General features: G+C 48.4%; 3 protein-coding genes and 1 pseudogene across 5 annotated transcripts; 2 read left to right on the top strand and 2 right to left on the bottom strand.

The window, feature by feature from the left end:
- Positions 1–1,759: 1,759 nt before the first annotated feature.
- LOC123104178 (peroxisomal (S)-2-hydroxy-acid oxidase GLO4) lies at positions 1,760–11,112 on the top strand. 3 transcript variants are annotated; one of them, XM_044525942.1, is made up of 12 exons: positions 1,760–2,063; positions 2,943–3,090; positions 3,182–3,306; positions 3,393–3,439; positions 3,526–3,603; positions 3,686–3,810; positions 4,207–4,267; positions 4,350–4,412; positions 4,734–4,803; positions 4,927–5,027; positions 10,402–10,506; positions 10,694–11,112. In XM_044525942.1, exons 2-12 carry the CDS (start codon positions 2,945–2,947, stop codon positions 10,871–10,873), a joined length of 1,101 nt encoding a protein of 366 aa, XP_044381877.1. In that variant the 5' UTR covers positions 1,760–2,063; positions 2,943–2,944; the 3' UTR covers positions 10,874–11,112. The 3 variants fall into 3 exon arrangements, with proteins under 3 accessions (XP_044381877.1, XP_044381880.1, XP_044381878.1); XM_044525945.1 differs by lacking the exons at positions 10,402–10,506; positions 10,694–11,112 and adding an exon at positions 6,016–6,782; XM_044525943.1 differs by lacking the exons at positions 10,402–10,506; positions 10,694–11,112 and adding an exon at positions 5,118–5,940.
- A 329-nt stretch (positions 11,113–11,441) lies between these two features.
- LOC123104177 (nuclease SbcCD subunit C) lies at positions 11,442–14,501 on the bottom strand. The gene is made up of 3 exons (XM_044525941.1): positions 13,950–14,501; positions 13,419–13,773; positions 11,442–12,590 (listed from the first exon to the last, which is right to left on the bottom strand). Exons 1-3 carry the CDS (start codon positions 14,324–14,326, stop codon positions 11,586–11,588), a joined length of 1,737 nt encoding a protein of 578 aa, XP_044381876.1. The 5' UTR covers positions 14,327–14,501; the 3' UTR covers positions 11,442–11,585.
- Positions 14,502–15,622: 1,121 nt separating this feature from the next.
- LOC123104179 (uncharacterized) lies at positions 15,623–17,221 on the bottom strand. The gene has a single exon (XM_044525946.1). It carries the CDS (start codon positions 16,936–16,938, stop codon positions 15,862–15,864), a length of 1,077 nt encoding a protein of 358 aa, XP_044381881.1. The 5' UTR covers positions 16,939–17,221; the 3' UTR covers positions 15,623–15,861.
- A 463-nt stretch (positions 17,222–17,684) lies between these two features.
- On the top strand, positions 17,685–19,682 carry LOC123101423 (uncharacterized; annotated as a pseudogene).
- The last annotated feature ends 5,803 nt before the right edge of the window (positions 19,683–25,485 follow it).

A 25,485-nucleotide genomic window follows, 5' to 3' on the forward strand; every position in this document is an offset into this window, starting at 1 on the left:
CGTGTAGTCTTTGAAAGCAGCGCAACCCTAGGGTGTTTCATAATCTGGCGCAACGTTCAATCATTGCGTTTGTGGTGCAAAACATTAAACGAATTGCGTAATTGGAAGGGTGCGGGTGCAGGGTGTCTTAGCTCTTTTGTGAGAGTAGTCTTCTTATTTTCGGTGTGGTGTGTACCTGTAACAATGTTTATAGTGCGGATATGTTCTTTTGTAATTCATAACTTCTATATAGTATGTACTTTACATATTCTCAAAAATAATGATTTTGTGAGCGCTTCACAACATGAGCGGCGTGCTCAAGCAACATAGTACAAATCTGGCGCAAGAATGTCAGAGTTTGAGTTGAACGGTTGAATCCATCGAGACGCGCACTTACATGAAGCAAAGTAGGTGGGCCAATTCTTATGACTGGAAACCGCAAGAAACTTATGCACGCAATTATGATGCCTACACCACACTTGTTCATTAGTTGGTTGTTGCAGAGACGAGAGGACGAGGAGCACAAGTCAGAGAGTGTTGAGTATCATGGTTATTTAGGAAAGTAGGATAGCATATGATTTATTCTACACTGCCTTGTACTCTAAATGGTCATGTAATCCTATATATCGAAGATAATTTTTCCCGAGCATCAAAATGGATCCTAACCTCCCAAATGTCATCATACAAACTACAAATCAAAGACAGTTTCAAGTAATTAGTAGGCCTAATCCACAATCTATCTTAACAGAACACAAAAGAATGAACAGTTAACCCTAATCCACAATTTGAATGAACAGTTAGGCCTAATCCACAATTTGAGTTGACACGCAAGGAAGAACAATGATGCCTAACCCTAATCCCCATTTGGAGTTAACAGAAAAAGGAAAAAAGTAAACCTAACCCCAATCCCCATTTTCAGTTAGCAGAGAAGGAGGAAAGGATAACTTACATCACACTTCCGATCCATGCGTCCAATGATGGCTAGTGCTAGGGTTCACCACCCAAATCTGTGCCATCCGCACCCGATGCTCCATGGACAACGCCGACTCCAAAAAATCATCAGCGTCGCTGGAGTAGCCGCCACCGTTGTCGATTCCTCCTGTCGCGGCGCTACCTAAGCTGGGAAGGTCTCCACCGATGTTGCTGCCCTCGCCGCTCGCGCCACCTACCGGAGTCGCCGACGCCATTAGCGCAGAGCAGCCGAGCAGGAGAGGTAGGGTTCGAGGGGAGAGGTAGGGGGCGACTGACCGAACTGGTTCGAACGAGCCAGGTTAAGAGCGACCGAGGCGGACTCGTCCGAGTCAACACACGGGCACGCGCGGATTGGCCATCGTGGCACCTGACGGGAGGGCCCCATTGGTCAGTTTCAGTGTCAATACCTATTCATACGGCGTTTAGATCGTCCTGTCGCCGCACGCCCTATTCTTGGTACTAACGTGTAAAGATTACATAAAATGATACCAATCCGCACGCACTGCCCCAATTGTGGCACCTCCATGCAATTACCTCGGTTATATGAAAAAAAATCATGACTTGCAAAAGAGCAAAATGGGCTTAGCTTCATTTTATTTCTTTTCATAGTTGACCGAGCCGCCGCTGAATAGCATAACCCATTATTAAATTTTTGTTTTGCAATAGAAGGCAGCGATTCCCTGATGCTAGACTGCCAGTCATACGCGCAGAAACGCCTCGCTGAAATCCGGCATCGACGTGTTCAGTACTGTTTGAAATTGGCATGTCCCGCCTTGTCTTTATTCTTCTGTCATGGACTGGAAGATGAGGTGGGCCGTGGATATGTGGCTGGTTTGCAGGCCGACAAAAGGGGATCGGCCAACCTGAGAAAAGGCATCGACGATGAACTGACTGTAGGATAGCTACTTTCCCCTTCTCCTCTGCTCTTCCTCCTCGAGTTCCCTGTTGATTTTGTACCCCTTTTACATCCAAAGTTTGATCTGAATCCTCTGTGCGTGGCGCCAGCGGCAAGGATCGTAACATCTTGGTCATCTTATCCGTTCCCAGCCAGCAGCTAGCAATCCTTGGTCATTTCATCCTCCGGATATCTCCACTGCTGCCCTATTCCCTCGGTATGTTGCTTGCTTGCTGCTCCACGCCCTGCTTCAGTTGGCTGTCTCGTACGGCCGTTCCGCTCTCGATCTGCTGTATTTCTCCGGCTCTCTTTGCGTCTTGATTTCTGTGGGTGACCAGGCTGATGGGACGGCCTTTCATTTAATAATAGAAGTGGGGAATAGTACAAATTGTTTGCAGCCATTGCTAGCACCGGTCTCGTTGATCTGAATATAGCTTTGTAATTTTGTATTTCTGGCAGTGAACTTTTAGATGTGTTTTGCGGTTTCTGAGTGTCGACAGGGACCCAAAACGACCAGAACTACGACACAAGCTATGAACTCCCTAATGCGTGCAACAAGAAGCGACCCCCTCTAGCTACAGCCTTTTGACCTCCCTCAAATGCAATAGGCTTCATGGCATAATCTGCACGCGTGGCCTGCGGTCCAACAATAGACAGTGGTAGCAATGTGGTTTTGGCTACTTCTTTCTTAGTAGCTTTTAGGCTTTTTTTTTTGGTATTTTTGGTTCTTTCTGGCTTTGTCGGTTTACCCTTGTAAATGTTTTCTCCATCTTTGTGTGTGTACTTCTAATGGGAAACGACACGCATTTCGCCTCATGTTCGAAAGAAAAACAAATTGCCTAAAAAAAGGGCAGCTCCAAAAGGAAGCTATTACTGTATTTTATAGCTCTTTCTGAAGTATAAAGAGAGATTTTCTTTGCAAGGGGGAATATAGGGACATCAATTGAAGTTGAAGCTCTGTATATGTTTAAAAGATGTAATGATGGGGTTCTAGCAGCTAGTTGGTCATGTGTTAAAACTATATTCCGGACCGATGTATGGTTAAATAGATATTTGCATCAGCTGGATGACCTATAACCATTATATGTACCAGCAGAAATGGAGAATAATCTACCAGTCAACATTCGTGAGTATCAAGAACTGGCCAAAAAAGCACTGTCAAAGATGCACTATGATTACATCAACGGAGGAGCGGAGGATGAACACACATTGAGGGACAATATCGCAGCATATGGAAGAATTTTGTACTTTCCTATAGACTTGAATCTTATAGGTAAAATCTTCATTGACCTGAAGAGTTTAGACTTGAAGACTTTCTTGGTGTGTATTCTGCAGGTTACGACCTCGGGTTCTTGTAGATGTCAGCAACATAGACATGTCGACAAGCTTGTTGGGATATAACATGCCCTCTCCCATAATTGTTGCACCAACGGGGTCACACAAAGTAGCAACCCCAGAAGGTCCCAAAATTCTAAAGTTATTTCAGAATGTTAAAATGTGGCATCTAAGCCCTGGTGATATCCCTACATCTCAATGCTTATTTCAGGGGAGGTGGCTACAGCAAAAGCTGCAGCATCATGTAATAGCCTAATGGTTGGTGACATCTGATAACAGGATCTTTCGCTCGACTTTTATTTCTTCTGTGGATTTCTATACATGTTTGTATTTTTCAAGTACAGGTGCTATCCTTCTCATCCAATTGCAGAATCGAGGAGGTTGCTTCCAGTTGTAATGCGATTCGTTTTTATCAGCTATTTGTATGACATCTAGGCCTCAAGCTCCAGAAATAATTCTTTTCATGATAATGTCATTCTAATTTTATTTTTTACAACATCATAGGTGTTTAAGAAGAGAGATGTTTCATCAACATTGGTACGGCGGGCCGAGAGTAATGGATTCAAGGCAATTGTTTTGACAGTTGACACTCCTGTGTTCGGTCGACGTGAAGCTGATATTAGAAATAAGTACAATTCTATTTTAAAAGTTCTTTGTACAACATTTTTTTTCTACATATACTAGAAGAATTTGGAGATAAAATTATATTTTTGTTCTAGAACTTTAATGCTGGCATATAGTTAATAGCTCAAATATATGGCTGGTAAATCTGCATTGTTATAGTTTGAACCCACCAAAATAACAATATGGCAATTTCTCTCTTAAAGTGAATCTGGTGGTTCTCTTACTACCATCTTAATAATATGACATAATCGATTCAGTAAGGTTAAATTTTGATAAGCACACAGATGTCTCAATGCCAGAAATTAAACCTAAAAGATATTTATATGGCATTTCAAGATCTTAAACAATCGCTACGGTTCAGACTTCTTATGTTCAATTTGCTGATCCGATTGGTCATGCAGGATGGTTGCTTCTCCGAAGCCAAACCTCGAAGGTTTAATTTCAATAGATGATCTTAATACCGTGAGTAGATTTACTAGAAAATAATTTGTTCGTTCTGGACAAAATGTTCATGCAAGTACAAACTCATATTTCGCATTTCCAGACAGGCGGCTCGCAGATTGAGAAATATGCGCGTGATACGCTGGATCCATCTTTATCATGGAAGGTACTGAAAATTTTGGACCCATATGCAAATTACAGTTGTAGATCCTATATCATGTGCTTCAGTACTTCATAAGACATAACTATATTCAACAGTAGTTTCAAGGACAATTCTGCAACTCTGCATCATCCATAGCCATAGAACATGCTGATATACACGTGGAGACCTACCCGGTATGTCTATATAGGAAGACAGGAACCTTGAACTGCTCCAGTAGTAGGCTGCTGCACTGATGCCCAAAAACAAGGAGCCAATCCTGCAGGAGTATATTAGAAGTTGGAACATGAATTCTGACATTCTGTCTGCGATAATCCTTTTGTGCAGGAAGTGGAGTGGCTGAAATCCATAACCAGCCTGCCGATTCTACTGAAGGGCATTGTCACGGCCGAAGATGGTAAGTCTGTAACCACTGTAAAGCATCTTGACTGGAATTGAGAGAATAAATTTGTGTTAATGTTGCAACTTGTTAATCATCATTTATTTCTCCGTGACACTGAACGCCGTGGGGCACAAACAGCTAGGAAAGCAGTGGAGGCTGGGGTGGCCGGTGTGATCGTGTCCAACCACGGCGGTCGGCAGCTTGACTATGCGCCTGCCACCATATCCGTGCTCGAAGAGGTATACTGAAGCATGCTCATCGGTTTTCCCTTCTTCCATTTTGATCAGCAGGGACAATCGAGTAGATTTTATGTCATATATTCTTAAAAGGGGTGTGCATCAGTCGATGCAAAGGGCGAGCGAGGCGATAAAACTTTCCTTTCCAAAAAGACATTTTAAGGCGGTGCCTCTGTCAGTGAGGCTTCCCTAATGCTGACAGGCATTGCGCCTCGCAACAGGAAGACAAAGGAAGATGCAACCTAAAGTTACAGTATCAATGTGAAATGTGGTGTCGTTATTTATATGGGCCATGTTGGGATGGGAGTGGGTGAGCTGTTGAGGCCCGTGATACAATCGTTCAAATCTGGTAGCAAATGGATGAACATTATTGGATCCTCTACTCCTCTATTGTTTTTCCTTCTTTCTTGCTCTTTCATGATCCCGAGTTCTCTCCAAGACCTCATTGGATCGTGATCGCTTGGAGTCCAGAACATCACAAGTTGGTACCAGAGCCAGCGTTGATCTGACGCGCTTCATATCCTTGCGATCGTACTAGTAAATTCTTAGGAATGTTGTTGGAGGCCCGAACTAATGTGGAGTTTACGAGAGTATGAGTAACAGAAAGTACATACATGCAAGTTTACTAGAGTATGAGCAGCAGAAACTAATGACACGCTTTAGAGGCAATTTTAGGCTTTTCTAGCAATCTATCAAGCACCGTAAACATGCAAGTTTACGAGAGTAGGAGCAGCAGAAAGTAAAGACATGCAAGTGAAAGTAACAGGTAGAGTTAGAGATATGCAAACACGGATTGGCTCAAGGAACTAATACCTACTACAAGATTATTAACTATCAAAATCCACCAAGGGGATTAGATGCAGTTTTACATTGCCTTTGTTTTAGTTGTGAAGAAAAATGAAAGTAGGGCCAAGGCGTGTTTATGGAAAATGATAACCTGCTTAGCTATAAGCCATTGAGACATGTGAGCTTCTTTCTGATGAAATGCTAGATGCTATGGTTGCTCAAGAAGCATCAATGGATGAGCTTCAACTTCAGTAAATGCACTGTCAGGAGGTGATCATTCAAAGACCATCACACTTAAAGCTCTCATTAGTAGTCAAGTGGTACCCATTCTTCTTGACTCAGGTAGTTCACATGGTTTATTTGGATTCAGCTTTGTTGCCCAGATTTGTAGTTGAACCATAGTCACTACCGAGCTTTGATAGTAGACAATGGTGTAGTGCTCTCTTGTATACAGAAATCAGGACCTAAGCTACTGAGTCCAAGAGCACACACTCACTTACTCGATGAAGGTGGTGGGCTTAGGAGGCTATTACATGACCTTAGGCATAGACTGTCTGGAGCAGTTGGTGGCTCTGACCTTCCACCAAAAGGGGGAAATGGGTGCAATTTCCTTATAATGGTGTTTTGATCATTCTACATGGAGTGAACAACGAATCTCCTTTTGAAATTCATGTGTTATTCCTGGAACAAGTATTTTGGTGGAGCATACAATAAAAAGATTCTGCAGCCACACATATGGTGGTTCAACCTCTTCTATAGCATTGTGTTGACATTTTCAGGAACCAACTACATTGCCTCCATTGAATGTTCTAGATGATGATATACATCTACTTCCTGGTATCTTTCCTATGAATTCAAGACCATACATGTATTCTCCTTTATAAAAGGATGAAACAGAACGACATGTAGCTTAGATCATTATTGCAAGCATCATTACTCCCACTCTTAGTCCATTTGCTTCACCCGTATTGCCAATTAAAAAGATGGCTCTTGAAGGTTTTGTGTAAATTATAGGAACACTAGTAATCGTGTACGTGCAAATGCACGTATTGATGAGTACACATAACTTTTCAGTTAGATAAAATAGTACAATACTATCAAGCTTTTTGTTCCCTGTTTCTTGCTTCGAAAGTTTTTTCTCGTTACAAGATCCCATCAGATACAAAAGATACTAATAGACAGGCCTTTGGCTGTCAGAGGAATTTACGTAGCTAAAAGTAATATATTGATAGAAACCACTGCGTAGATCATTTTGGCTTATTATAGACTCATTCATACTGTAAGCGTAGTCAATTTATTTCCATTATCATAGACTCATTTTGGTTTATACACTACGATCTAATCACAAATTTAAAACCTGAGAGGCCTTATTGATAGATCATAAGAAGCTCAACCGAAACATGGAAATTGCAAAGTATCATAAAAAACTGTTTTTCAGCAGAAAAAATCTCATATTATTAGAAGATTACTCAACATTGTTCAGTTATGGTCATATGTCAATATATATAACCGGTAAGTACAAAAACTCTACCTATTGTTGAATCTTCCTTCAGTAACATCCCTCCAGTGTTTTCAACACAACAATATAAGCTAGAATAAGAGAAAATGGCAATTAGGGAAACTGCAAAAAATAATCACACCGCTACATGATCTTGGAGAGAACAAATGTAAATATACGATTTTTCAAGCATTCCGCTAGCCTCAGTCAATCTATCATTTTTAGGGATTACTAATTGCAACCAGCTTCAAATTACATGCATGTCGTCACGTCACTTAAATCATCTCGAATTATCTACAAACAAGAAATACAACCAACTGAATCGAGATCGAGAAAGATAAAGGGGGATAGAACCTATGGACTGGAACATTATGATGTGCATCCTATATATGGAGTCTTACATGCACCCAACACATGTTGGGCTGTATAGCGAAATAGATCTAGCACACAAACAAGAGGTTTAATATGATAGACCATGCTACCATGTTGAGAAATCATGCAAAAAAGAAAAGCAGTGAAACCCCCACAAAAAGCATGATGCACAATGAAATTACGACTTGATATCTTTATCCACATCTCTTCAATGGCAGTAAACAAAATAAATCATTTTCTTGAAAACTTTAAGACCAAGAGATAGGATGCTTAATAATTAATATCAGAAAGGAATTAAAGAAGACTAACCTCATGTCATATAGATGCATTCTTTGTGCGAGAAATCATATGGATCAAAATTAACACCACGTAGTGAGGAAACTCTCTTGTGAAAATAATACATACTGTTTAATATTAAGATGTCTTCGACAGCAGCAACGGCTCGGGGTTGGTGAGCTATGGCATGGAGCGAATACATGACTCTCCCGGCTATACTTACATGTTCAGGAGCACTCACTGTCAAACAAATATATGTTCAGATTTCATGTCATCAACGCATACATGTAAATTCGAGAAAACAAACTCATGAATTAAATTGATAAAACGATGGTTGATATAAAACGTAGATAATTGCAGTTGTGAGGTAATCAGGAAAAGATGCAAGCAGATCACATACCAGGCCAGTGACTGTAGACAACCTCCCAGGCTTCTTGGCCCAGGCTTTCTTGGCCTATCTTTTTTCCTCACAAGATCGACATAATCACTTCACTGAACAAAGAAATGAGATCACTTATTGATAGTTAAACATGATTTCTTGATCATCAGCTCACTTGCTAGGTAACGGAACAAGCCTGAAAGGTAATCTTGATTAATTCTTAAATGGCACACCATGATGGATGCCGGTGAGCTGCCTAAACTAACGTAAACATTGTTCATCACAAAAATTCAGAAATTTGTCATTCACCAATGGAGCACACACATGCCAGCGATCCAGGCACAGAACCCGCACAAACTGAACACCCACGCAGAGCGCGGATGCACACAACGGAAGACACATGTGAAGAGTGGAAGGGGTCCATACCAGAAAGAACAAAAGCGACACTCGTTCAGCTGGTTGGGGAGGCAGAGGTTGAGGCGAAGGTCCGCCGACGCGTCGAGCCGGAGGTCCTTCAGTCCGCCGTCGCGTCGGGAAACAAGTTAGGGCGGGAAACATGTTGGGGGCGGAGGTCCGACGGTGCCTCAAAGCGGAAGTCTGTCGGTGCGTAGAGAAGGTGGTCGCCAGTCAGGCGACGTGTCGGGAAAGAGGTGGTCGGGTGGAGGTCGTCCAGCTCGTGGAGGCGGAGGTCCGCCGGTCCGCCAGCGCGTCAAGTCGTCGAGGCATGGGGCTCTGGCGGGCGGCAAACTGTCGAGGCATCGTGCGAGGTGCGTGGGGAGAGGATAACCGGAGCCAACATTTTTTTCCTTGTCAAAGAGAGAGGTTAAAAGCTAATGGCATGGTGGGTAATTAAAGCATAAAACATGTTTAGTATGTTGGAATGATGTAAACCGTCAGATCGCAAGATTGGATGGATATGATGAATTGGTTCTCCGCCCTTTCATTCTTTTATAGTTGTAGTAGATAAATAAGATCATGGTTAAAAAATAAGTTTTCTCTGGTATTATTAGATGAATTGCTTGACCGTAGTTGGTTTTCTAAACTGGACCTAAGACCTCGGTATCACCTAATAAGAATGGCTCCCCTGGATGAATATAAAACAACTTTTAAGACACACATGGACGGTTCTAGTTCAGGGTGATGCCCTTTTGGGCTTGCCAATGCTCCTTTAACATGAAAGTGCCCAATGAAATCCTATTTGATCATATTAGTTTGTCTTAATTTTTTATGGATGATATATTAGTGTGCAACAAACACATGGAACAACACTTAGAACATCTGCAAACAAGGTTCATGATTTTGGGGAAACACCAATTGTTTGCCAATGGAAGTAAGTGCATGTTTGATCAACCTAAACTTGGACACTTGAGCCACATTATCTCTGATCACGGTGTGGCAACTGACCCTGAAGACCATAGCAATGCTTCAGTGGCCTGTTCCAAATAACATCACTAAATGAACTTGAAGGAACTCCGCCTCCTATTATAGGGAATTATTTAGAAGTGAACTTGAAGTTACGCCTTCGACGTAGTGTGCGTTATTTAGATGGGCCATGTTGGAGCGGGAGTGGACGACCCGTTTTGGCCCGTGGTGCGGTGTTATAACTGGCCATGTTTGGATACTTTAACTTAGTTAGAGGTTAGAGTTAGTTTGTAGCTCATGATTAACCCTGAACTAACTCTAGCCAAAGAGGTGTTTGAATGATAGGGTTAGATTGACAATAAATGCACTAGAAGAACTGACTTCAATTAGCACCTTGGTGGGATAGTTTTTATGGGCGGGTTAAATGCAACTAGCTCAAACTAGCCCTCATGTTTGGATACTTTAGGGCTATTTGAGCCCAAACTAGCTCAAACTAAATCTAACTCATGAATCCAAACAGAGCCAACATGTCAGTTCGAATCCCCCTCATAAAAAAGCATGCCAGTTCAAATGTGGTAAACTTTATGGCTAATGAAAAAATTCTAGGCCTCCTCTTCCCAGTACCCAAATCTCTCCAACTCCCCGTTGTATATTGTGATCTCTCGATCAGAGTCCAGGACATCACGGTGCCGTCTTGTGTGCAGATAGTGAAGGCGGTGGCGGGGGCGGTGCCGGTGCTGGTGGACGGCGGAATCCGGCGGGGGACCGACGTGCTCAAGGCGCTGGCGCTCGGTGCCCGGGCAGTCATGGTACGTACTCCCTCCGTTTCGAATTACTTGTCACAGATATAGATGTTTCTAAATGTATTTTAGTTCTAGATACATTCATTTCTACGACGAGTAATTTGAAACGGAGGGAGTACCTACGTCCGCACGCATTGTGCATGCAAAACCCAAAAAGGTTTTTTATTCAAGTGTTGTGTGCGTGTGGTTTCAGGTGGGGAGGCCGGTGCTGTACGGGCTGGCGGCGCGGGGCGAGGCCGGGGCGAAGCACGTGATCGAGATGCTGAACAGCGAGCTGGAGCTGGCCATGGCGCTCTGCGGCTGCCGGAGCCTCGCCGAGGTCACCCGGGACCGTGTCCAGACCGAGGGCGACCGGATCAGGTCGCTGCTGTGAGCTATTCCTGCGTGCCGGTGGCAAAGGCGAGTTGTTAACTTGTTATCTGCCAGACGCGCCCTTTGTATTCGTGCTTGAAAAATAAGGAGCTTGATGAATCCCGGGTATGCCATTTCTCATCGGAACCACCTCACATCAGTGGGGACGAACGACGGAACGACGGAGTGTGAGGTTTTGTAGAACTTTCAAGCATACTCTTTGGTTTTTTAGATGATACGGAGTATATTTTTGTTTGATCATTGGACGTTTGACCTTACTCTTTACTACTACTCCTTCCGTTTCGAATTACTTGTCACAGGTATGGATGTATCTAGATGTATTTTAGTTTTAGATACATCTATTTCTGCGACGAGTAATTTGGAACGGAGGGAGTAGTAGACTAGAAAAATAAAAGTTGCATTTGCTTATTTCAGAGGTCGTCGCGTGAACCCTCCACTCTATCCTTTGCTCCAAATCCGGCGCCGCTACCGGATGCAGCTCGCCGCTCACCGTCACTTCGCCCGCATCTTCTGCGCTACGCACGCGAGAGAGAGCGAGAAAGAGAGAGAGAGAGGGACGTCGTTCGATCTGTCAGTCCGATTACAACATGTCGTCAGTTCAGTGGTGAGTGTCCTAACAGTGCAAGCACACTACATGATTTACACACAGCTGAAGCTATCACACACTTCCTAATACTACTACGTAAGCTCTACCGGCTACATCTAGCTTGCGACTACTTCCTTCCTCCTCGCCTCGACGACGACGAGGACCTCTCCGACCTGTTCACCTTGGCCCTCTTTGCCGGCGGCGGCGTCGCCGGAGCAGCGCCCCGTTTCTGTGGCCGCCCGACGCTTTTCTTCGTCGCGCTAGCCTTGGCTCCTGCCTTGGAGCCACCGCGGCCGGTGTTCTTCCTGCCTGCCCCCCTCCTGGCCTTGGGCTGCTCCTCCTCCTCCTCCGGCGCCGGCGCCGACCGCTTCCGCTTCGTCAGCGGCGACCCTCTCTTCTTCGGGGGCGACGACTTGCCCTGGTTCAGCCGCTTCAGGAAGTCCACGGCGATCCGCTTCTTGGGCAGCCCACCGGCGGCCGCCCCGTCCGAGTCCCCGTTGTCCTTCTTGTCAGCCGCCGCCGCAGCCGCAGCCGCTTCCTCCGCAGCTGCCGCCGCCTTCTTGCGGCTCAGAGCGGAGTTCTTGCCGGGTCCCCGGGTCTTCTTCGTCCCAGTGCCCCACGCCTTGCCCTTGGCCGCCGCGGCCAGGGCGGCCTTCTTCTCGCCGTCGCTCTCCGCCTCCTCCTCCATGTCCCGCTTCTCCGCGGCCTCCTCCTTCCTCGCGACGGCCGCCGCCGCGGCAGCCTTGGCGATGGAGCTCCTCTTGCGGCAGAAGATGAGCGGCTTGGCAGCCTTCTGGATCAGCGGCCCGACGATGTCGGCCTCGGCCCTCCGCGAGTCCGGCCCCGCCGCCGGCGCCGGTGGGGGATTAGCGCCGCTCGGCGGCTCCCGCTTGGCCGGGGCCTCGCGGAGCGAGGCGGAGACCTGCGCGGAGACGAGGCGGAGGGCGTTGAGCGCGGCGGCGGCGTGGTCGGGCGCGTGGCGCGGGAGGTAGACGGCGGCGTTGGCGCAGAGCAGCAGCAGGTCACGGTAGAGCTCGGCGCTGCTGGCGTAGCCCGCCGCGCCGTCCAGCTTCCGGCGCATGGCCTCCAGGTCCACGTGCCGCCTGATCGTGCCCCGGTACGACTCGCTCTCCTGCAGCTCAGCAAAACCAAAGCGGACCCACAGCACGTGAATAAACAACAAAAATTATTAAAAAAACACAAATGAAAGCGTAGAAGAAAAAAAAACATCTCCGCAGCATCTCGAGTCCTCGATCGGCTGCTGTTGAGGCGGCATGCACCCACGGGCCACGGACGGCCGCCCATGTGGTGGTGACCGCAACGCGGCACCCGACTGGCCCGTGCGACAAGGAATCGAATCGCCGGATGGATCATCATCCAGTTGCAGCCCGCAGAAAGCAGCAACTTTTCTCCCTTCTCTTCCGCGAGAGACACGAGCTCGAACGAACAGACGTTATCGCTCGGCTAGAGATGACACTCGGTGGCTTTGAACGGCAAAGAATTTCTCCCGCATCATCACCCAACCCGTTCGGCCGGCGATGGTCCATGACCACACGCAGCACTGCAGCAGCCGCACCCACCTACCACAGCAACAAACATGGGTGCCGAGGCGTGCGTGCGTGCGTGCGTGCACCGCGATGACGCGCTGGCTGTGCTCCGGTCACGTAGATCGGGCCGGCCGGTCAGTGCTCCTAATCGCAGGCCATCATGCCGCGTGCGTGCGTGCGCGCCAGCCTAACCATATCCGTATCATGAGACGGACGAACACCTAGATTAAGCGCGCGAGGGTGGGACCCAGCATCTGACATGCTCCGTGCTCTTTGGTTTTCACCGTGTACGTCTACGTTCTCCCCTCGTTTTCACCCCTGGTAAACACGAGTTTTGACCTACTCCGGCCGACGGTGAGGAGGAGGGACAAGACGGGCAGCGCGGGGGCGGTAACTCTGATGGAGGTTTTTACCTGGCTCTCCTGTAGCTGGTCGAACACGGGGCCGAACCTGGCGGCGACCCTGTCGAGCAGGGCGGCCAGCGGCTCGTCGGCCTCCTCGTCGGCGCTCGCCTTCCGCCGCCGGCACTGCAGGCTCACCGCGCTCTCCTTGGACTCCCCGGACAGCTCCTCCTTGGCCGCCTCCTCCGCCGCCTTGGCGGCGGCGCCGGGGCGCTTCAGATCTGTGGAGTTGGACTCCCGGCACGACCGCCCGGGCTCCTCGCTCGACACGTTCTCGTCGCCGGTCACCCCCTCCGGCTTCGCCTCGCCGCTCGACAGGCTCCGCTCCCGCTCCTCCTTCATCAGCTCCACCTTGCTCTGCAACGTCCTGTCACAAGTAAAAACAAAACCAACAAGTAAATAAATAAACATCGTGCTCTGGAAAAATGGCGGCCGCAGGATCCGCCATCGGACGGGCCACGAGGCGCGCGGTGAATGGTTTCCCTTCAGTTCAAACGGTGGTTTTATCGGTTCGGGTAAACTACTGGAGTATAATCGTTTTACCCGATGGAGAGATCGCATCGCTCGACCTCGCGCCGGAGCTCGGCGACGCGGAGGCGCCGGAGCTCGTCCAGCCACCCGTCGGCGGCGGAGGCCTCGGCCTCGGCCTCAGGGCCGACCTCCCCCTCCTCCTGCTCCTCCTCCTCCGCCCCGCCGCCGGCGGAGAAGCGTCGGTGGAGCTGGTGGAAGCGGAGGCGGCAGCTGCCGGGCGTGAGGCGGGGGCGGGCGGCGAGCGGGCACCGCGCCTGCACCTCCGTGGCCACCGAGTCCCAGCTGGCCGTGCCGTGCCGGCACACGGCGAACGCCAGCAGCAGCTCCTCCAGCGTGCCCCAGATCTCGCCGCCGGCCGACACGTCGGGGCCGTCTGATCCGCCCGCCATGCGCCCCAGCCCTCTGCACCGTGCCGTGCTCTCTCGCGAGGAAGCCGCCGGCGGTGGTGGTGCCGTCTCAGGCTGGTAGGTTCCCTCCCCCACGCCCTCCTCCGTCAAATTTTTTTCCCGTCGTCAGCCTTTTCCTTTTCCTCCTCGTCCCTCCCTCGCCTCCGATTTGATTTTTATCGGAAGGACGGATACGGCCCAGAGTTCATAGCCGCGCGCGCAGGCGATTTCCTGGTTTCTCAGGGGCGTTTTCGCCATTTGGGCAAATAGAAAAGAGGTGGGTGGAGCCGTAGAGGGAGGGCCATTTTCAAACCGGGGCCCACCGCGGGCCAATTCCTGCGTAATGCCCATACTGCCCCCCCCTGATCACTGATCGGCCACGCCACTACCGTTAGCCTGACGTGCCAAAGCGCGCAAGGTTACAAAGCACAGTTGAACTGTTGCAGCGCGTCACTGAGCTAAACTGATCCAAAGCAGTGGTAGTATCTGACCGTCGGAACGCCTGATGCTCAGAGTACACACTGCAAACTTCCAGGGCATGGAAATTATTTGAATCTGGCCAGCGGTGTCCATTTGGTTCGCTGGCTGACAGGTGGGGCCTGACTGGGTTGCAACCTCCTGTTTTACTGCAAATGAGTCTACGAGTGCATATCTACCGTCAATCTTCTTTCTGGATGAAAGAGTGATGGAAGTATTTTTTTTTTCAAGTAGTGAGTTCAGGATTCTAGCACACCAAGTTTTAAACCAACTTGTTTCTAAAATAAGAGGTTTTAAACGAGCCGCCCATGTCAGACCAGTATTTGCATCAATTTTGTATTTCAGGAGGAACCTTCGTTACTGGAGGAACTCTTTGGATGCCGGATGCAAAGGTTAGTTTCAGATTTTACCAGCAAGCGGATGAAGGCGACAGGAGCATCGACTCCTTAAATACTACACTCATCAAAGCATAGCAGCACACAAAGAAGCATCTTACTGTTGAAGACTGTTACATAACTCTTCTACTTATCTTCTAGTAGTACCACTAGGACCATTCCTTAAGTATTTTGAAAGTGTTTACTGTGGAGTCAGATCATTCATTTTCCCTGTTCTCGCTTTCAGGCTCCTTGATTCCTGCCACTTTCTGAGGCAAAGCAAAAGTTGGCCCCAGATTTTAACTGCAACTAGGCACACTTGCACATAGATGCCGGATCAAGATTACCAAAATGCCTCCACTTGCACAAAGCTATCACAGCAACCAAGTTTACCAAAATGCCTCCAGAATGGCATCTGGTCAACAAAAGGATTCTGAACATCACAATAGAATTTGAAACCTCTACTAACAGGAAGTTGCAAAGACAGAAAACAAAGGTTTATACATAATGGCATATCCTAACACGAGCGACATGGAAAACATGGAAAATTACTGAATCACCTTATGAGAATGTCGTTTGGTTCCACTCAAGGATGCAAACTGCCTACCGACCTACATTATTAAGATCAAAATATATATGTAAAATTGCAGAGCTTGCAATGTCAGCAAGCACTAATGCAGTAATGGCTCACTTCCTCCGGGCCTCGAGTGCCTTCTTCAGCTCCTCGCTCGCATCATTCGGTCCACCGGCCGCCAGCTCCTTCCCATTTCCATGGAGATCAGGCTTCACAGGGAAAGTAGTCTGCAGAGGCGGCGACAATGCCGGCATCCTTCGAGCATCGCCTTTGCTGGGAACTGAGATAGCTCGGTTGACCCCAATCTCAGCACGCAGGCCCTCCACAGTGTGCCGCAGCATGATGCTCTCATCGTTCAGGGCCTCCAGCTGCCTCTTCAGCAATGAGAATTCCTCTCCCTGGGCTACAGGCGCGCTCTTCCCCTTCTTGTCCTCTTCAGACTTCGGATGCTGGCGTGGTGTCTGTTCAATAGTGATCTTGTTCATGACGAGCAGCGGCAGCTTGCTGACAGCCAGGCTTCCCGCCTTCCGCCCATATCCATCGTCTGCGAGCGCGGCCTTCAGCTCTGGTGGCACACGCAGCCCCCACTGGAACCTCAGACTCGCCCTGTTCCACAGCGGCAGCATGCTCCTGGTGGTGAGGCGCATCCCGGACAGCAGCATGCCCACCCCTCCGCCGGTGTTCCCGGCGGCCGTGGCGTTCGCCGCGAACCCGTTCCCGTTGAGGGAGAACTCCTTGTGGCCCTCATGGTCGTGGTCGTCGCCGTTGGTGAGGTCGGACAGCTTGTGGGACAGCGGCAGCGCGGGGGAGTCGGGGACGGGCGGCGAGCGGACGGAGTTGGCGAGGGAGAAGTCGCCGAGCCGGGGCTTGAAGAGGAGCGAGAAGGCGGGCGGGTTGGAGGAGAGGAGGTTGAACTCGGCGGAGAGCGCCAAGGGGGCGCGGATGGGGGAGCCGAGCACGCCGAGGCCCGTGCGGATGGAGAGCGCGAAGGGCTGGAGCGGGTCGTTGGGGCGGTAGGACAGGCGGAGCCCCGGGCCGGAGGGGAAGGCGGTGGAGAGGTCGAAGCGGAGGTCCTCGGAGTCGCCGCCGGCCGAGACGCCGGAGAGGAACGGCAGCCCAAGCACGCCGATGGGCACCTTGGCGCGCAGCAGCGGCCGGTCGTCGTCGCGGAACTTGATGGAGGCCTTCATGGTGGGGGAGGGGGTGGCTAGGGTTAGGGTTCGGGGGCGCCGGGATGCGGGGATCTCCGCGATTCAGGGATGGGGGGGTGAGGGGTCGCGGTGGACGGGGAGGTATTTGAACGGCGGGGGGCGAGGGGAATCGAGGGCGGGGATCACGCCATTTCGGGTGCCGGAGGGGGAGTCGTCGGCGGCGGCGGTCGCGGCTGGTCTTAATTGGGGAGAGGACCGGAGGAGGATGAATGGAATTGAAACGAAATGGGTGGAGGCGGAACAGGATTGGGTTGGAGCTGGGACGAGCCGTTATTTTCTCTCCGTTTTACTCACCCACACGTTTTTTACCGCTGATTACGTCGATTTTTCTTTTCCTTTCTCAGTCAGGTAAATCGGTGGAGCCAGTACCCCTTTTTTTTTGCTATGAATGTACCAGATCAATACTGCTCAGCATGGTATGAATGTGTAACTGATCGTCCTCGATCTCCTTGGATCCAACCTTCTGCGATGCAATTGGTCTGACATTCACTAGCTCCACTGACCTGGGCACGCCCGCGGGTATTTGTGGGACCGGATTTGCAAGATGTGGGTGTACTATGGGCTACTATGGACGAGTTTGGTTGCCCACATCGAGCCCAACCAGGCGTGTGCGGTGCAGTATCTTTTTGAACCTCGGTTGTTTCGTTCCTCGCATACACTGTTGAGCCCGCACCCCTCGTTGGAAACGACCGAATCGGCAGTTTCCCGAGAGCCAGGCCCGAGCGATGCTTCGAGGCGCACGTGGGTGGCTCTATGAAGACGCGTGTCTCAAGTTAATCCATCTCCCCCCTCTCTCTCCCCTAATCCTTAATCCCTTGAGGGAGCTGCTGGTCGGCGTGTGCGCGCACTGCCTCTGGGAGCGCCGCTCCTCGCCACCAAGTCCAACAACGGCGGCGGCCGCACGCGCCCGCTGGTCGACGATGCCAGCTACTTGTCGACGCGGCCCTATTGCCGGGCGCTCCGCCGCCGGACGGCAACATCTCCAGCTCGCTTCCCAAGGTGTCCGCGCTCGGGTCCTTCCTCCAGCACCTTGATTCCTCCCGCCGCCACCACCACCCCGACGAGGTCGTCCACGACCACGATGGCGGCGGCGGTTGTGAGGACAAGGACGCCGAGGGCGACGCCGCCGCCTCCGTTGCCAGCCTCGACAGTAAGTTGCCACTCGTACGGCGTACAGATGCAATAATTGGTTGCGCTTTGGCTCACGGGCGGATTGATCGGTCTGCAGATTCCTTCATATCAATCAAGTTCGAGGAGAACGGCACAACGACGTGGGTGGACAGCCAGCAGACGTCACTAAAGCCGGTGCATGAGGCCACGGCGACAACGAAGACGACGGCGTCGGTGGTGGAGCAGGCGAGCCGGCGGGGCGGCGTGACGGCTCCGGAGGTGCTGTCGTCTCCTTAGGCGCTGCCAAGGTGTGTTTAGCTGCCACGGCCGGAGCCGGCGCCACGCCCGAGTTGGACCGCGACGTGATTTCCGCTGTTGCCAGCGACGACGACGAGAGCGCGGGGGGAGGCAGCGAAGACGAGGCGGACAGCGCAGAGGCTCTCCGAGAGGCGACGGGCGCGGCAAGATCCTCAACAACGGCCAGCTCTAGCTTGTCCACGACCGCGACGGGCCGGGTGCGGCCACGACCACGGCAGCAAGTCGGGTGCGTCCACGGTCGCCATGAGCTGGTGGTAGGCACGATGGGCAGTGGAAGCTCCGGCACGCTCAAAGTGTTTGACGAAATGTCAAGCCCAACATGATGGCTGTTAAGTTTTGTTGTTAACGCTGGTAATCATATGCATGTATGCAACCAAACGCCGGGTGAAAATTGCATCTCAATGACAAGACCCCCAATGCAGGCAACCAATCAACTGGTCATCTACATTTTTTACCCTATTTTTGCTTACCCAGGCCCTGCTCAGCCTGACTCATTTTCCCCCTCCGAGCCAGGCCCGACAGCGAAAGCAACCAAACACGCCCTATGTGACTACTCCGCTCCCTAAAATTTAGCTCCACTTTAGAAAATGCCATATGCATGTTGGTACGTACGGAACGAGATGGTTCATGATAAGGTACCTCCAACCATTGATGTATCTCAATAGTTTTTTTGCAGTGACCTCAGCTTGCTCATGATGATTGATCGACATCCAGAAGAAGGTGTGTTAAAAAAGAAGGTTGTTTTATCATATGTGTCATGTTTGTCCGCCACAAAGAATGTCCATAAGAGAGCTATTGTCAATGCAAAAGTCCGACGAAAGCCACCTTTTGAATGGTTGGTTAAAGCAAAACGTAGACGTCTCATTTGTTCTTGCTGATGGACTTGATGAAGCGGGTATGGTTTTGAGGGTCGCCATGTTGGGGTGGAGGGTATCTTTAGCTCCTGCTGGTACTTACGCATTTGCTCAACCGCAGTTGAATCATGAATTGCGACGTGTCTTGAAAGTTTATCATTGGCCCTACAATGGTGCACCACTTTGATTTTGATTGAAGCAGATTGTCTGAAATTAGTTAACATGGTTACCAACAATGATTAGGATAGGTCAGTGTATTCGGGTATGATTCATGAAGTCAAATCTTTTATGCTCACTAAAGAATCTTGTATTATTCATATTAAGAGATGTCGGAACAATGTAAGTGGCTGGCCATAAAGGGGAATGACTAGATTGATCCATACTTCCTCACTTTTAAGGGTGTTACAATGGGTGATACATTATCCCCATTATTGTTTAATATCATTGTTGATGGGCTTGCCATGTTGGTTAACAAAACACGAAGGCGGAGTTTGATTAGTGCTATGGTTCCCAACTTGGTGGGTGATAGTTTAGCATTACTTCAATATGATGATGATACCACCTTCCTCCTGGAAGATAACCTGGAGAATGCTAGAAACTTAAAGATCGTCCTCTGTGTTTTTAGCAAGTCTATGGTCAAAAGATAAACTTTTATAAGTGAGTTTATTGTTTGGGAGAAGTTGTTAGTAGATACTCACTTTAAATGCTAGATTGTTGCTTATGAAATATCTTGGTTTGACATTGGATGCTAAGAGATTGAGCAATTCTCAAGAGAATCTTGTTGTGTGAAAAGTTGGAAAGAGGATGGCTGGATGGAAAGAAAATTTGCTATCTATTGCGGATAGGGTCCCTTTTGTGAACCCCTATCTTATTAGCATTCATGTGTTCATGCTTTGTTTCCTGGAAGCTCCCAATGGAATACTTAAGAATTTTTATACCTACAAAGCAAGGATGGTTGGGTAGGAAAGTAACAATAAAAAGAATATTTGGTTAACTGGCCCACCATATGTATGCCAAAAAGTTGTGGTGGATTGGGTGTGTGGACCTAAAATTGATGAATTAATGCTTGCTAACCAAGTGGCTCTGGAAGTTAGAGAATATTGATGGGTTGTGGCGAGAATTTCTATCCAAGAAATATCCGAGTAGGAAATCCTCATCCCACCAGACAGATGGTCTGGATGCTCAAACTTTTTGCAAAGCTTGGTGAATGTTAACCATATATTCCAACAGTTTACGAAAATGATTTTAGGAGATGGGTCCAAAATAATGTTTTGGGAAGATGTGTGATAGAAGATTTATTCCCTAGATTTTACACCCTGACATTTACAAAAATGGTGTTTATCCAATATGTCAAAATTGAGGGTTTTGAGGCTATCCATTTTAGAAGAAACATACATGGTGAATTGATGCCCAATGATAATTGAAGCGGCTAGTGGATTCAGTTGAAGGATTCCAAAGCTAGAGTCACACGGCCTTTCAATAGCAAGAAGAAGTTTGTGGTGAATAATTTATACTTGCATCTGAAAGCTTCTAGACTAGTTGGATACAAATCAATTAAGAAGCTTGAAATACCTCATAAAATAGATCCTCATACGGTTGATGCTCAGGAGTAATATATTGACCAAGGACAATCCGTTGAGAAGAGGCTGAGCTGAGAATGATCAATTCCATTTATGTTTCGAGCTAGTTTGAAATATGTGTTTTCTCCTTCCAACAACCCTCTTGACACAAGTTTTGGGAGAGCATTAATCATCTATTTTTTGAATGTGGCCTTGCTAAATTGGCCTGGTAGGTGATGACTGTTGGGGAACGTAGTATGCAATTTCAAAAAACTTCCTATGCTCATGCAAGATCTATCTTTTTTAAGGTAACTGGGGATTTTATTCAAGGATCATCCTATCCGGAATACAAGCAATGTCTGGTAGTACCCCTAGCCACACATGGCAGCCCATCGGCAGAGACGCAACTCCTTTTGCTACCGAGTGGGCCTTGAAATTATTCTCTCTACTTTCAAAATGGAAAACAACAAAAGTAAAAAGGTTCCTGGTAAGAAAGATCTCATGCAATATTGGCGCATAAACTGGCGAAGCTTCTCTGTTGATGTTTGTAATCACCTCTAAGCAATCCGAAGCGATCTCGAGATTCCGCAAATTCAAGTCACGTGCAAGGGCAAGAGCCTCGCTGCAAGCTTGCGCCTCCAAACTTGATGGGTCGATCAAGCCATCAAAAACCACCGCTGATGCCCCTAGAAATTTTCCTGACCTGTCCCGGCACACTACAGCCGATGCTCCTTTCTCCCCCAGAGTAGAGATAGCTCTGTCACAATTTATTTTTGCTGATTCTCCTGTTCGTGGCAACCAAGCTCGCACCTTCGTAGCTGAGTAGCGGCCCGGCTGCACACGCGATGCTTGAATAGTTGCGATGTCTAGTTCCTCCAGAAATCTCCTGATGAAGCTCATGGTTGACAACGGACTCTGGAACTCGTTCTCATGAATGGCTTTCCGGCGAGCCCACCAGATTGCCCACATTGTGATGAGAACTCGGGTAAGATCTTGGTGATTTGTAGTTTCGAACAGCCAGAGCAACCATAGCTTCGCATCAGCATTCTGATTTGATATCACGTGCTCAAGCAGCTCCTCATCACCCAAAGCCCACACATACCTAGCCATACGGCAGCTAAGTAAGGAGTGTCACCAGGTATCCTCGTTGGTGCCACATATAGAGCATATTGCAGTATCAACCATCTTCCTCTCGTGCCGCACTGCACCCGTTGGAATCGATGTATGCGCCAACCTCCAAATGAAAACTCGGATTTTGGACGGAACCTTCACTTTCCATAGCTGAGACCATGATTTCTTATCTGTTGCAATATTTGAGTGACCCGATCGGTGATCCAGCCAGTCCTCCCTTTGGGCTTTAATAGCGGAGATCATCCTGTATGTAGAACGTACAGAGAACACTCCTCTTTTGTCATAATGCCATGACAAAAATTCATCTTGTGTCCGAGTGCTAAGAGGTATATTTTGTATGACTTCAACATCAGGTGCAATGAAGTGCTCCATGAGGATTTGCTTATTCCACACCCTGGTGATGGGATCAATGAGGTCCGAGACCAACGCTGGTGGATTAGTCGAGCGAGCACAAATGGGTATGAGCTTATAGTCCCTTGGCAGCCAGTTCTCATTCCATATGCTAGTCTGGAGACTAGAACCGATTATCTTTATTAGTCCTTGTGCCAGCACGTCCCTGCCCTCGAGGATAGACCGCCAGACCTGGGACGGTGCCGCTCCCAGGGTGGCGTCTAGCAAGTGACAGTTCAGATAATATCTAGCTTTAAGTGCACGTGCATTGAGCGTATCCGGTTCCTTCAACAATCTCCATGCTTGACGTGCGAGTAGAGTTAGGTTGAACAACTCAACATCTCTAAAACCCAGACCGTCCATGAACTTGGGTTTCGACATGGTCTTCCACGACACCCAAGCAGTTTTCCTCTAGCCATTCTTGCTTCCCCACCAAAATTTCCGGATTATGCTATTGATGTGATCACATAAACCCCGAGGTAGTTTGAAACATGACATAGAATAAGTAGGGATGGATCGAGCCACCGACTTTATAAGAACTTCCTTCCCTCCTACTGATAAACACTTCTCCATCCACCCTTGGACCTTGTTCCAGATTCTGTCCTTGAGGTATTTAAACGACCCTTCTTTCGCCCTACCCACATCCTCGGCAAGCCCAAGTATTTTTCTGACAATGATTCATTATGGACAGCAAGGATATTCTTGATGGAGTTACGAGTAGAATTAGGTACACCTTTGCTCAAGTAGATAGATGACTTGTCCATATTGATCCTCTGCCCACATGCATCGCAATATGTCCTTAAAAGCTCTTCCACACGTGTATCACTCGCCTCACTAGCCTCGAAGAATAGTAGGCTATCATCAGCGAAGAGAAGATGGTTCACCGAGGGGGCGTTTTCTGCCACTGAAATCCCCCGAATTCCTCCTTGGGCCTTCAACAAGCACGACAACCCTTTAGCCACGAGCAAGAACAAATATGGAGAGATGGGGTCCTCCTGTCGCAACCCTTGCGTTGGACTCAAAGCATCCAAGCTGCCAGCATTGAATAATACTGAGAAGGAAACCCAAGAAACAAACCTCATGACTGTTTCAGTGAACCGAATACTGAATCCCATCTTAATCATAACTGATCTTAAGTAGGACCATTCCAAGCGATTGTATGCCTTCATCATATCAAGCTTAAGGGCGCAAAATCTATTTCCTTTCACCCTCTTGGTCTTCATATAGTGCAAACATTCATAAGCAATAATAAAGTTGTCTGTAATCAGGCGTCCAGGAACAAAAGCCGACTGCTCTTCGGAAATGATTTCGAGGAGAATAATTTTCAACCTATTTGCTAAGACCTTTGATGTGATATTGTAGATCACGTTACAAAGGCTTATCAGCCGAAATTGTCCTAAAACTTTTGGACTAGCTATCTTTGGAATTAAAATAATGAACGTGTTGTTTATCTCCTCTGGTGAATCGACTCCATCAAGCACTCTGATAATCATCCATGTGACCTCATCTCCACACAAATCCCAATGTTTCTACAAAAAATGCGCGGGAAAACCATCGGGTCTCGGAGCCTTAGTCGAAAACATCTGAAACAAGGCGTCTTTTACCTCCTCCTTGGTGTATCTTTCATTCAGTCTGCCATTCATGTTGCCATCCACCCTCACTGGGATATGGGATAAAACTTCTTCCATACCTATAGTACCTTCAGAGGTGTATAGATTGGAGTAAACCTCTGTGGCCATCCCTGCCAGTTCATTTAAGTCCGTGCATGTCGATCCATCAACACGGTTAAGCACTATAATTCTATTTTTTGCACGGCGAGCATTCGCTTTCCTCTGGAAGAACTGAGTATTGCTGTCTCCCTCAGACAACCATGAAATACGTGAATGTTGCCTCGCCATAATTTCCTCCCTATACGCAAGTTCAACCATGCGATACTCAACTCTTTTCTCCTCATTGCTCGGTCATGTTCTCAGCGGGTCAGCTCATAGCGTTGCAAGTTGGTTGCGTAGCAAACGCAGCTCTTGATGAACCGAACCAAATCCCCCGTCGCGACAATGATTTTGAAACAGATTGGAGTTTGCTAGCCAACTCAGCAACCGATGAGGCCGGGCCATCGCCATTCCAAGCTGCCTTGACTATATTCTGAACCGACCACCGGTTTCCCAAGCACAGTCCTACCGAAAAGGCTTCTTCGCAATACGGAGATATCCCGCTTCTAGTTCATTCATGAGAAAAATTGGGCTATGATCACTTTTAACTGCTGTTAAGTGCTCAACACTTGCAAAAGGAAAAATGTTTGACCAGCTTGGCATGGCTAGAGCCCGGTCCAGCTGGACCCTGCAAAACTGGCCTCCTGTTACTTGCTTCTTAAAAGTCTAGTCCAGCCCCTGTACCCGATGTCAGATAGACCGCATAGATCCACCGTCTCTCTGAACCCAGCCATTTGAGCACTATCCCATGGAGTAGGCCCCATCAGCTCCTCCTGACGGAGTATCTCGTTAAAATCTCCTATACAGAGCCACATCAAGGTACTCTCTCCTCTTAATCTCTTTATCGTGTCCCAAGTTTTATACCTTAGGTTTCTATTGGCTTCTCCGTAGAAGCATGTGAGGCGCCATTGAACATTCCCTGGCTCCAAGACCCACGAGTCAATGTGATACTGAGAAAAGTTCTTTATTACCAAGTTAATCTCCGATTTCCAAAAGATACATAAACCTCCACTCCGACCACTACTAGCTACTGCAAAACTACTTTGAAAACCTAACGATGCTGCCAATCCTTCCACTCGATTCTTTGCTAATTGAGTCTCCAAAATGCATAGAACCGATGGTGCACTAGCCCCCACGAGATCGCGGAGCTCATGAACTGTCGCAGGATCACCAATCCCACGGCAGTTCCAGCACAGAGTCCTCATCAGGCCCGGCGGCCCTCCTCGAGGGAGGCCGCCTCCGTAGTTGGCTCCATGTCCTTCCCCTCATCACCTTGCTGCCTCCTCCTCTTAACCAGAGGATTCTTCTCTAGTGTAGATACCGGAGAACTGTTACTTGAACTTGGAGTCGTGCCCTCCAGCAACATGACCGTTCCAGCAACTTTACCAGCGAGGTTTGATATCGGTTGTCCCCTGATAGTGAGAGATCCATCGGCATTAACCAGCCGCTTACGAG

Source organism: Triticum aestivum, chromosome 5A (genome assembly GCF_018294505.1).
Source record: "Triticum aestivum cultivar Chinese Spring chromosome 5A, IWGSC CS RefSeq v2.1, whole genome shotgun sequence".
NCBI lineage: Eukaryota > Viridiplantae > Streptophyta > Magnoliopsida > Poales > Poaceae > Triticum > Triticum aestivum.